This window comes from Trichechus manatus, unplaced genomic scaffold, assembly GCF_000243295.1.
Source record: "Trichechus manatus latirostris isolate Lorelei unplaced genomic scaffold, TriManLat1.0 scaffold00105, whole genome shotgun sequence".
NCBI classification, from domain to species: Eukaryota; Metazoa; Chordata; class Mammalia; order Sirenia; family Trichechidae; genus Trichechus; species Trichechus manatus.
Genome location: NW_004444041.1, coordinates 8,395,637 through 8,407,996, shown reverse-complemented (window position 1 = coordinate 8,407,996; position 12,360 = coordinate 8,395,637). Strand labels below are relative to the sequence as shown.

Genomic DNA, 12,360 nt, shown 5'->3' with positions numbered 1-12,360 from the left:
TGCTGTTTAGATGGGCCCACACAAGTCTATACAGGGGGAAAGACACTCAGAGTCCGTGGATCCCTTATGCCTGTGCCTCGGCAAAGGAACTGTGCCTACCTTTGGCTCCTGGCTTAGGGAAGCCAGCAGTTTATTTTTTCCTTTTTGTTAGTTTGTTCACTCTCCAAGGCAGGGAGAATGGCTCCAGGTGTGTGGGACTGCCCAGGGGACTCGGCAGGTGCTGAAGCCAGTCCATGACCCAGTGCAGAGCAGGGAGCAGGGAGGTAAATGGGAGAGAGGTTTTTCCCTAAGGAGGGTGTTTTTGATCCGCGTGGTAGGCTGTATGCAATTAGTTATCTTTTGCCGGATGGAGGGCTGCTTCTCACTGGTTCTGGGTGGCCGTGTAGACTCTCTGGTGCAGGGTCTCTCCTGGTGTGGAAAATGTGCCTCCCAAGCATGGCCGCTTGCCTACCTCACTGCTCACCCATGAGCTGCTCAGGCCTGAAGGGCTCAGGCTCTCGCTGAGTCAGGTCTGGCAACTCCTTGCTTCTTCTGAACCATCTCTCCCTCCCCCTGCCACTCTGTCCAGTTTCTCAACTCTGCCTTTGATGTTCAGGGCTTCCAGATTGCCATATATAATCAAATCACTTGTTTTTTTGGGTCTTTGTTGTAAGAGGGTCCACTGGAAGCATCTGACTACTCTGCCATCTTGGCCCCGCCTCTCTTTTTATTGTACTTTAGATGAAGGTTTACAGAACAAACTAGCTTCTCATTTTGAAACATTTTTATTTTTGAAAGTCATATATATTTTGAAAGCCCCTGTTTAAAACATTAATTCTTTCCCACATAGGTGCTCTCATGTTTCAGTAAATGATTTACCAATAGGCATATTGGATATTGTAATGGAAGAAGGTCTTAAGTCCTTCTGTGCCCCTCTGATGACTCAGCAAAACTAACCAGCTCCTCTTTATTTCCAAGTTTACTTTCTTCTGAGATTTAAGAACCAGTTAAGGTCTTTGGAAAGTTGGCCCATAGTCAGAGGGAACATGAATTTCCAAAGGATTCTAATGTGGCAAGGGTCAGGAATTTATTTATTCATTTGGTCAGGTATTTATTGAGCAACTAATATTTGCCTTGTATTATTGTAGGTATTGGGGATATAGTGGTAAATAAATCAGCTGTAGTCCTTGCCCCCATAGAACTTTGGCCTGGTCAGGATGGAGAATAAACAGATAAAGGAATAAATATATAATTATAGGTAATGATAAGGGGTATAAACAAAATTAAAGGGGGATAAAGAGATTAAGAGTGATGGAAATGGTGCTCTTTTCAGTAGAGTCCTGAGGAGAGCCTTGGGTGAGAAGGTGACATTTGAGCAGAGACCTGAATAAAATGAGACAGTATGGTTTGGAAATGATGGGAATATGTTTGCTGTGTTTGAGGAGCTACAGGAAGCTAGTGTTGCTGCAGTACAGACATGACGGCCGGAATGGTAGGAATGAGGTGGGAGATTTATGTGGAGCTTTATAGTGTATGATGAAAGATTTTTTGGATTTCAGTGTGTGATTGGATACTATGGGAAGGATGAGAGCAGGAAAGACTCAACGTCTGATTTATGTTTTAAAAGCATCACCCTAGTAGTTGTATCGAAAGTAGACTGTAGAAGATAAAAGAGGAAGCAGGGAGATTACTAATGACAAACACATTATTATCTGGGGACCTGAGATATATGCAGAAATAGTTCAATGATTTTTAGCACAAGTCATTGAGTTTTAGCCTAGCGTGGAGAAAGAAGTTTTGGTACACATATAACTCTGTTTTCAGTTCAGCTCTTCCTCAGAGATGAATAAGTTTAAGAAGGCCACTGAGAACATAAGTCCCAGCCATTAAAATTAACATTCATGATTTAGTGTCTTTGAAAAATTGTTTTGTTTTGCTTAAATGTTTTCCCCTTCTGATTGAAAAAGTAACAAATGTTCTTTGTAGAAAAATGGACGCATTTCTATTGCAGTATGGTCGTGTTATGAGTCTCTGATGGAGAGCCTCTTTTTCTGGAATATGCATTTTGATGACTGTGGACCATGTTTTTCCAGAAAAAGAGGTTCTCCATCAGAGACTCATAACATGACCATACCAGTACCATACTAATAGAAATGTGTCCATGGTTCACCATGCACATCAAATTTTATTTACAGCAAACATGGTAACTCTCTGTCTAGAAAATAAATTCTCCACCTCTGATCTAACATCCCTGAGAAGATTCTGCATGAGCCTTGTTTCTGGGCTTAAGTTATTATTTAAAAAATTCTCATTCTTTAAAATTTTCTGTTTGTGACAGACAAGTACATTTTCCCTACAGTTTCTAGCCCCATTGCAATTAGATATGGCAATGTGATGTATTCAGGACAATATAATATTAACTCTGAACTGGGGCATTTAAAGCCGGTATACCACTTTCATCCTTTTCTTTTCCTGTCGTGGTAACTCTGGATTGAGATAGAGGGAGACTATGTTCCTGAGTTAGCAGATATAGGAAGGGTCCTATCAACCTACATAGCTCTTTGTGTGAGCAAGAAATAAACTTTCATTGTGTTAGGTTTTTAATATTTTGGGAGTTTTTGAGATTCATTGCTTTTGGTGTGTATAGTTGTACTTCGTTTTCACTGCTATATAATATTCCATTGAATAACCACCTTCATCACCAGTTGCTGTTGAGTCGATTCCAACTCATAGTGACTCCATGTGTGTCAAGTAGAACTGTGCTCTATAAGGTTGTCAATGGCTGATTTTTTGGAAGCAGATTGCCAGGGCTTTCTTCTGAGGCACCTCTGGGTGGACTTGAATCTCCACCCTTTTGGTTAGCAGCCAAGTGTGTTAACATACCCTAATTTACTTATCAAGTTTATCTATGGACATTTGGATTTTTTTCAGATTTTTGCAGTTATGAACAATGCTGCTATAAACACTCTCAGACATGTCCTATGCAAGAGTTAGTCTATGTATATACTTAGTATACCCTCTCCTCACTTATTGACATGGTTAGGTTCCAAAGATCAGATTGTTATGCAAAATTCCTGTTGTGCAAAAAAGGAGGATGACCACGTCAGTTCACAAAATGGAGGATGACTACATCATTACACAACTTCCAGATTACATTGTTACATAACTGCCAAACCACTGAGAATCGTGGCACAGCCAAGATGACACATAACGTTAACCATCACAGCCAGTGTTTCTCTCGCCTCACACCTTGGTGTCTGTTACTGCCAGATGTATGTCGTTAATGTGTAAAGTAGTCAAATAGTAGATTTTTTTACTATTGTTGTAAATGCCAAATGTTGGATAAAGAGATAGTAAGTGAGAAGGTATAGTAGAATTGCTAGGAAATAAGGTATGCACGTGTTCAGGTTTGTAATATAAGCCAAACTGTTTTACAAAATAATCATGATAGTTTTTTCGTTCATCAGCACTGGAGGGATAGTTCTTATTCCTCTATATCCTTGCTGACATTTGGTATTATCGAACTTAAAAATTTTTGCCAATTTGGTGGGTATGAAATAGTATTCATAATGATTTGAATGTGCATTTCCTTGATTACTAAGGAGGTTGAACATCTTTTCTTATGTTAGGGGATTGTGCTTTTTTCTTCTGTGAAATGCCTGTTCACTTCTGTTTCCTACCTTCAACTTCTTGCCTGTCTTTTCCTTTTTTATTCATGTTGTTGTCATTGTTAGTTACCGTCAAGTCAGTTCTGACTCATGGTGACCCATGTATGCAGAGTAGAACTGCTCTGTAGGCTTTTCAAGGCTGTGACCTTTCTGAAGCAGATCACCAGGCCTGCCTTCCAAGGTTCCTCTGGGTAGGTTTGAACCACAACCTTTTGGCTAGTAGTTGAGCGCTTAACCGTTTGTGCCACCCAGGGTTTCCTAGGTAGTGGTGTCGCTAGAAGGGTGTGGGTGGTGTGGACTGTACCGAGTGACCCTGTCAGAGGAGGTGACACCAAAATGACTGTCTATAAAATTTTTGTGCAGTGTTTCAGCAGAAATTTATTATTTTTTATAAAAATATCCCTGTAGTTAGTTAAAACAACAAAAACATTTTTCATAAGCCCAACTTACATGTATCAACATACCTAAAAGGCTAAAACTCTCCACTAATTTACTTTTTGAACCTTCTAATGTGCTCTAGTCAGAGCTATCATTATTACCCAATTACAGCAACACTTCGAATCACGTGGTTTCACCTGCATGTGCTACAAGCACATGCTGTTGTTTTCATTGCTGCCGGTGTTTTTATAGTCTCTGATTTTGTCAAATTTTTTAGTGTTTTAGCTACAATATTGTGGTAATTAGTACTTGTGCACCTATATCAACTTTTTTGAGAATAAAGTAGTAATTAAAGGAAAAGGAGAAAAAAATCAGTTACTAATAATGTTGTAATTCAGTGTAGAAAGATTTTACAAAACAATTTTGTTGTTAGTATTCATATAATCTAAGAAAAATTACATTTAAGCAATTTACAACTATATTTATCACATACTATCCTATGATTAAAATTGATAATAAACATTACTAAAGATTCTGTATGGTCTGGTATGGGAGGAGGTCCATGGGGGGGGTGACATCATGAGTTACCACACTGGGTGACACCAACCCTAGTGATGCCTCTGCTCCTAGGGGCTCTTTCCATATTCTAGATACTAATTATTTGTTAATTAAATGTATGCAAATATAGTCTTAGTGACTAATTGGACGTGGGAGGTGAGGGAGAAGGAGGAATATAGAATTACTCCCAGGTTTCTGGTCTGGAGAATTGAGTGTATGATGGTGCTGTTGACTAGGATATAGAATAGAGAAGGAGAAGTAGATTTGGGGGAGAGGGGAATTAATTTAGGATATTTTGGAGTTTGAAGTTCGTATGCGATATCCAGGTGGAAATGTCTCATAGAAAGTTGACTATAGGGGTCTGAAGCTCAGACCATGCTTTGTTAAGCCACATCAGTTCTGTAAGAATCCTATATGATAGGCCTTTCAGGAGACTATAGTTGGAAGGTGTATGGTAGTTCTTAAACTCATTTGTCCTCTACCCATCCCAACTTTTACTCTAGGCCATGAATTCTCCAATCTAACCTTCTTATGAAATAAATGCCCTAGTCAAATCACCACAAGACACTTCATCTTAGTTACAATTACTTTATTATGGTTTTGGCCTCTCAGCAGTAAGATAATCTTTCTTAATATTCTCAGGTGAGCACATCATTTTTATTTGGAAAACCATCCAGCACATACTTCTCCAATTATTCATTCATATGTGGTACTTAATTATACAAGTTAGTCCATAAAAACTGAAAAACTATGAGAAACATATACATCTAAAAATTCTACTGCTTTGTATAGTCTTTCATTAAGTAATGTTTACACATACATTTCCACACAATTTTAGCTTTCTGTATATATTTAGAACTGTGTGTATACAACCAATGTATGAATCTGAGCCCCTGACAGAATGACAGTAAAAGCCCATGGAGTTAAGATCTTTCTTAAAGGAGCAGATTATATCATTGCTTTGATTGCATACCTCTTTGTTATTTAAGATTCTGAGAACTCTGATAAGCCAAGAGACTGAAAGATAACCCTTAGAAGATAGGACAGGTGAGAAAGTGTCAGTAGAAGGGCTAGGACTTGGTACATTCACTAAAAATGTAACACCTCTGCATAGCTAAAAGTATAGTGCCAGAGCAGAGTCATTACTGAAACAGCTCAGGATGATGAACCATCCTTCTTCGTACATCAGTAGTAGCAGCTTATTTGGCAACTATGGTTGGTCACCTTTTCAGAGAACTGTAAACCAGGGACAATTAGGGCTTGACATACACCCTGCATAGGGAAGTGATGGTAGAGGCAGCCTCTCTCTGGTCCATCCTTGTCAGCAGTGCAGTTGTTATACTTCTCTCTGGTTCCGAGGAGACCTTTTAGACCTGTAAGAAGAGACAGAGGGTATAGAAGTGTTATATTCTCTACTCTGACTTCAGTCTGAGTTCTGCTTTGGAACATACTGAATTCACATAGAACCCAAAAGATCCCAGGTAAGGGCGTGGTGAGCTTTTCTGCTGTTACACAATCGTCATGGATTACAGGGACTGCTTTTTTTAGGCCAGGAAAAGCTCGAGGGAAAGTATGGGAACTTTTCTTGGATAGTTATATCTCTGTCTCAAGACCGAAGTGACCTACTGACACTTCTAGATAGGTAATGAAGGCAACTTCAGATACTTACCACACAAGATGACACCTCAGTATAGAAATAAATGGAGGTAGAGAAGGGCATGGTGGTAACACATTTAAACCAAGGACCCCACAGCAAAACCTAATGCAAATACTTCTAACTTCCTAAGATTGCAGTTCTTCTGCAAGCAACAGCAAACCTACCTTTCCTTGCTGATGGCTTTCAATATATTCTTGACATTCTTAGAGTCTGGATTGAGACATCTCTTCTCCCCATTTTTTTTCATTGTAGCACTATAGAAGTAAATAGGAGTGAGAAATATTTAAAACAAGATTGGGCCAATAAAACAGATGGAATATACAGTTCTAAAGTCAGAAGCTTGAGTCCAGCTTTTCCCCCTTGCTATATAGAAGTCTTAGAATCATCACAAACTCTTTACTCATCTTTTATGATCATCACGTACTTAATATATGATTGCAACCAAAGAAGTGATCATCAGATGGGATTTTACTCACATGATCTCAGCACGTGGGCAAGATGGACTTGCAGGAATCATTTCAAGTTTTTCTAAGGACCTTGGATTAACAGGTCGATCACTAATTTCGATGCAGGTACAGCGTGTCGTTCTAGAGAGAGGTATTCCTGTGGGAAAAGAGACAGGTACAGCAGGGCAGGTTAGTGCAGGGTTTCATTTGAGGTATTTAATCTGGATAGAGGTATTTAACAGAACCTATATCCCCATGTCGTTGCATAGTCACTTATTCTAAGAAAGAATGTGTCCCATTATAACGCAGCTTTGAATGATTAATAAATTGATTATCTGGAAGAATGGAATTGTAACTTGTTGATTATAAAATTATATCCTTGAGCACAATTCATGTGCTTATTTAAACTGAGTTAGCTAAGGAGTTATCTCTGTCTTCCACTCTGTCTCCTCATTACCTCAGATTTTCTCTCTATATACTCCCTTTTTCCTTTCCTCTTCTGCTTTGCCTCCCTTCTTTCTTCTCTCTTTCTTTTATTCTACTTGCTTCTCTGACTTCAGCCATTCATATACACTATGTGGCCAGAGAGAATCTCTGCTCATTTACCTCTCATTTATAAGCAGACTCTGAAACCTGCAAATATACTATTTCTGTATTTATAGAATTTATACCCAGTCCTATTTCTGACTTTACAAATTAAATATACCTTGATGTTCCTTACCTTTAGTCCCACTCAGAGTCAGAAGGATAAGGCAGAAAAGAAGAATGGCACGTTGGTCCATGGTGCTGTGACTGGAGGTTCCTCTGTGGTAGGCTCAGAATGTGTGTGAGCAGGAGAGGAGTGTCTCAGAAAATGTGGGGCTAGGATGCAGTATTTATCTGCAAAGGCACTTTCCCTCCCTAACTCTGATTGGATAATGTTACAGTTGACTCTGAAAAACCTTTTATCTGATCCTTGGAGAAGTTCCGCATTGCATAATTGAAGGTGTTATTTATATTTATTGTGGCTTCCTAGTTATGGAATTTCCCTCCACCCGCTTTTTTTCAGTGGGAATGAGTTAGGTTTCACTTTCCAAAACATGAACTATTTCTTGAAAAACAGATCTTTATTGTATATAGAAATGATTTTTTTTAAAATGGAACTTTAATTCTCATCTTTCACCCCCTGCAAAATAAAAATATCAACTTAATCCTCAAGACAAAGTCCTAAATACAGTTTTTAAATGCATATACCTTAACATTGTGCTTTGCATCTGTTTTAATTTGCAGCAGTAAGGCATGAATAGGAATATCTTAAATTTATATACTTTTATGGGTTTCAGAGGTGTCATATACTTTCTCATTTGGTCACCACAATAACTCTGTGAAGAAGGCAGGAAAGTTGTTATTATCTTTATTTTACAAATGGAAGAATAATCTTAGACATTAGATTATGGTTTTAGGTCACAAAAAAGTTGCCAACCATTTATTCTCACTTTGATGCTTTTTTTTCAACGTTTTAAACTTTTATAATTACTTTCAGAGGCTAAGTACCTTCTTTTGAATATCCTTAGTAATAGCAATTTTTCATCCTTTGTCAGTAAATCTAATTTTTGGAAACATTAAGTTGTATCTGATGATTAAGACAAGCTATCCAGCTGGGCAGTGGTGTTACTATAAAGTAATAAGGTTGGTCTTCTTAGACAAGGTCAAATATATGGAACTGGCAAGTTTCAAAAAATTCCAAAATGCTTTGATCATTCATGACATCACTAAAATAAGTGAATACCTTCCAAGGTAACTGTTTTGAGGGAAAAACACTACTCATGTGGCTGATTTCTGGTGTGTTAGTAAACAAGTCTCATGTTTTATAGTCAGTCCCTGAATGAAATTATCATAAGAAGATGACATCCAGAATTGGAGAAGAAAATGATTCTTAGCTGTATCATGGTTATTGTAAAAAACAAAGGATGCTTTTTGAGGAAATAAATTTACAAAGTGTGATAGTTAAGGTTGTGTGTCAGCTTGACTGGGCCGTGATTCTCAGTGATTGGCAGTTAGGATGTAGTTTGGCAGTCACATGATGATGTGATCACTTACATGATGAGATTTGATATGATGTGATCACCTCCATGATGGGATCTGCTGTGAGTAGCCAGTCAGTTGAAAGGGAGTTTCTTTTGGGGGTTTGGTCTGCACTGAGTGTAAGTGGACCTTCTGGCGAGGCTTGTGGGCTTTTGCTTGCTCTGGATCCTGCAGCTGGCCCCTGTTCATCTGACCTCTGGTTCTTGGGACTTGAGCTAGCAGCTTACCTGCCGTCTTGCCTATGAGCAAGACCCCTGCTGTCTGACTTGCTGACGTTGGGTTAGCCAGCCCCTGCAGCTACATGAATCAGGAGAAGCCTCCAGCCTGACCCACATTCCAGCCTCTACAACTGCGTGAGCCATTTCCTTGATATAAATCCCTCTCTATATATATTTGGAGCCCTAGTGGCACAGTGGTTAAGAGCTATGCCTGCTAACCAAAAATATGAACCAAAACTTAGGTGAGATGAATTCTTTAACCCGTACATAAACAGGTTCAGAAAATGTTATCTGACTTTTTTTTGTTTTTTTTTTAAATATTTGCAGTTGACTAAACATTCACCAGCTTGGCTGCTAACCAAAAGGTCAGCAGTTTTTATCCACCAGGCACTCCTTGGGAACCCTATAGGGCAGTTCTACTCTGTCCTGCAGGGTCACTATGAGTTAGAATCAACTCGATGGCAAGGGGATTGGTTTTTGGTTTTATATATATATACTTATATGCTTTACTGGTTTTGCTTCTCTAGAGAACCCACCCTAAGACACAAGGGGAACATGATGGAAACAGACTTTGGGAGAACAGTTTAACTTAGGAGGAAAACGGAGAAACTGATTTAAAATGGAGTAGAGCTCCAAGGAGACTGTCAGATGCAAAGCAAAGGAAAAAAAGTGTCAGCCATTGAGCTGGTAACAATGATAACTGAAGTTACCAGGATTTCAACTGGATGACAAATAAGGACAAAAACTTCATTTCTTATCTTAGCATTCAGTAGTACTTGACTCATTATCATAACAGCAGCAGCAGGGAGTAGATGACATCCATACAGTGGGACACATGTTGGGCCTGGCTGTGGATGAACAGCAATGTCCAAGGGATATAGTGGCCTTTGGTTGTCTCTTTGCAAGTGGTTGGTAACAGGGGATCCACAATGAAATATCGTTCCAAATGCAGGTATCACTGCAGTGGAAAATCAGAGGCAGGTGATACTTGGAACCTAGGGAAATATCTGGGAGGTCTTTTGATAGTTAGCTAGGCCTCAACAATCTAGAAATATGCCAACGAAAGGCAGGGCTTCCATCCTAGGATCTGACTAGTGTACTTGACAGGTACTGGCCCCAAACTTGGCCTCAGAGGCCTATATGAAAGCCCATATATGCAAACTGGACACACATAAGACTTCAAACCTCAAATATAGGAGCTCTGTCATCAGAGCAGGGAATGACTTGTTACTTGGAGTAGGCGGAAATTGCTGGAGTGCTGAATCCCAGTTCAGTCTGTTCGAGTTCCAAAAGTTTAGCCTAGTGGGTATGTCAGTGGACTTAGCTGTGGAACTGGAAGCACAAGAGGAAGCAAAAGAGTCAGAGACTGATATTAGAACTCAAAAGACTTTCAGCAAAGACTCTTTGCTCCTGATGAGGGAAAGGCATATGAGAGATGGTGACATAGAGCCCCCCCCCCCATAGCTGTTAGTGTAGAATAAAAATTGTAATGTGAATAAAAATCCAAAAATTTCCAGAGAAACTTCTGATATCATGGATAGAGGAGGCTCTGAATAGTTCAGAGTTAAACAAAATGATACATGGAGTTTGTTGAACTTCTTGGATGTACAGATTTTTTTCACAAATTTAGGAAGTTTTTGACCATTATTTTTTCAAATATTCTTTCTGCCCCTTTCTCTCTCTCTGCTCCTACTGGGACTCCCATTATGTATATGCACGTATGCTTGAGGATGTTGCATAGACTCTGTTCATTTTTCTTCACTCTTTTTCTTTCTGTTCCTCAGAATGGATACTCTCAATTAACCTAGCTTCAAGTTTGCTGATTCTTCTCCAGTTCAAATCTGCTGTTAAACCCCTCTAGTGAATTTCTTGTTTCAGTTATTGTACTTTTTAATGCCAGAGGTTCTTCTTTTATTATTATTTTTTAAATATAATTTTTCTCTCTCTATTTGGTGAGGTGTTGTTCTCATACTTTCCTTTAGCCCTTTAGACATGGTTTCTTTTAGTTTTTTGAATATATTTATAATAGCTGATTTAAAGCCATTGTCTAGTAAAGTGAAATGAGAAAGTCCCTGGGCTTCCTCAGGGACAATTTCTATTGACTGCTTTTTTTATGTGTATGATCCATACTTATCTGTTTCTTTGCATGGCTTGAAATTTTTTTTGAGAGCTAGATATTTTAAATAATATAATGTGACAACTCTGGAAATCAGGTTCCTCCCCTCCTTAGGATTTGTTGTCTTCACTGTTTGTTGTTGTCATTGTTTGTTTGGTTAGTGACTTTCCTGAACTAATTCTTTGAAGTCTCTATTCTTTGTTGTGTGTAGCCACTGAAGTCTCTGCTTACTAAACATAGAGGTAAGCTAATTGGTTAAAGACAAGCTCTGAGAATAGAACTTTCCTTACATGCCTTGAACTGTAGTAAGTCTCCTAGCCTTCACTGTGGGGCTCTGGGTATGTGTTTGGGTATACTTTTAGTACTCCAGCAGGGAGTTTACAACTCAGCTTTAGCCTTCACCTTCTCTGCAGAAACTTAAGGTCATCCAGAGGTGATACATTAGGCCCTTTTCAGGTCTTTCCAGCCTATGCTCATATGCATAGCCTTCAAAATATCCAGAAATGTGTGAGAGCTTTTCAAAGCCCTCTACAGACATCGCATTCCTCAGTTTTTCCTTTTAAATTTTTAGTCAGCCTCTTGTTAAACTTAACTAGTATTGCCATCTCAGGCAGCTGCAATGTTAAGCAATTGCCACTGATTATTTTGTACAAACATTCTAGGAATATGGCTGTTTACACCAAGTGAGCTCTGAGTTAGGTCACATAAAGACAAGCCCTGAGAGTGGAGCTTTTAAGGGAGCTTCCAGACAAGTCAAATAGTGATAACTATCTGAGGATGGAGCTTTTGGGGAGCTCCAGATCCATTCTGCCCCCTCTACTGGCTGTGAGGTTGCTGCTTTTCAGAGCTACATAGTTGTGAGGCTGTTAGTTTTCAAGGCTGCCACAGTGCTGGGGAGACAGGAATGAGGATCAGACTAGTTAAAAAGACCACCAGAGTTATCTGTACTTACTGTGATTCAGCTATGTTTCTTGGAATAAACCCTCCCCAGATTACTGCAAACCTTTAATTAGTTTCCAGTGTTGTGGAAAAGAAAATTAGTTTAGATACTTTAGCCACTGTTCTTGTTGCTTTTACAGAGGAGTAGATTTTTGAAGGTCTTTACTCCACCATTCCAGAAGTGCTTTCTTTAGAGTCATTTTTGTTTGCTTGTTCTTAGGTAAAATTTATATATAGTGAAATGTACAGATCTTCAGTGTACCATTGGATGAGTTTTCACAAATGCATGCACTTGTAACACCCAAACTCCTATCAAGTTATAGTACATTGTCACCAT

General features: G+C 39.0%; 1 protein-coding gene across 1 annotated transcript; it reads right to left on the bottom strand.

Annotated features, from left to right (window-relative positions):
• Nucleotides 1–5,111: 5,111 nt before the first annotated feature.
• On the bottom strand, nucleotides 5,112–7,512 carry CXCL10 (C-X-C motif chemokine ligand 10). Its single transcript, XM_004383131.2, has 4 exons — nucleotides 7,408–7,512; nucleotides 6,717–6,843; nucleotides 6,405–6,494; nucleotides 5,112–5,956 (listed from the first exon to the last, which is right to left on the bottom strand). The coding sequence occupies exons 1-4, from the start codon at nucleotides 7,466–7,468 to the stop codon at nucleotides 5,920–5,922; spliced, it is 315 nt and encodes a 104-aa protein (XP_004383188.1). The 5' UTR covers nucleotides 7,469–7,512; the 3' UTR covers nucleotides 5,112–5,919.
• Between the last annotated feature and the right edge of the window lie 4,848 nt (nucleotides 7,513–12,360).

Coding starts and splice junctions, on each gene's coding strand:
- CXCL10 (XM_004383131.2), bottom strand. CDS start 7,468: ATGGACCAACGTGCCATTCTTCTTTTCTGCCTTATCCTTCTGACTCTG. Junction 6,495..6,716: donor TGCCCACGTGCTGAGATCAT/GTGAGTAAAATC, acceptor TTACTTCTATAG/TGCTACAATGAAAAAAAATG. Junction 5,957..6,404: donor AAAGCCATCAGCAAGGAAAG/GTAGGTTTGCTG, acceptor CTCTTCTTACAG/GTCTAAAAGGTCTCCTCGGA.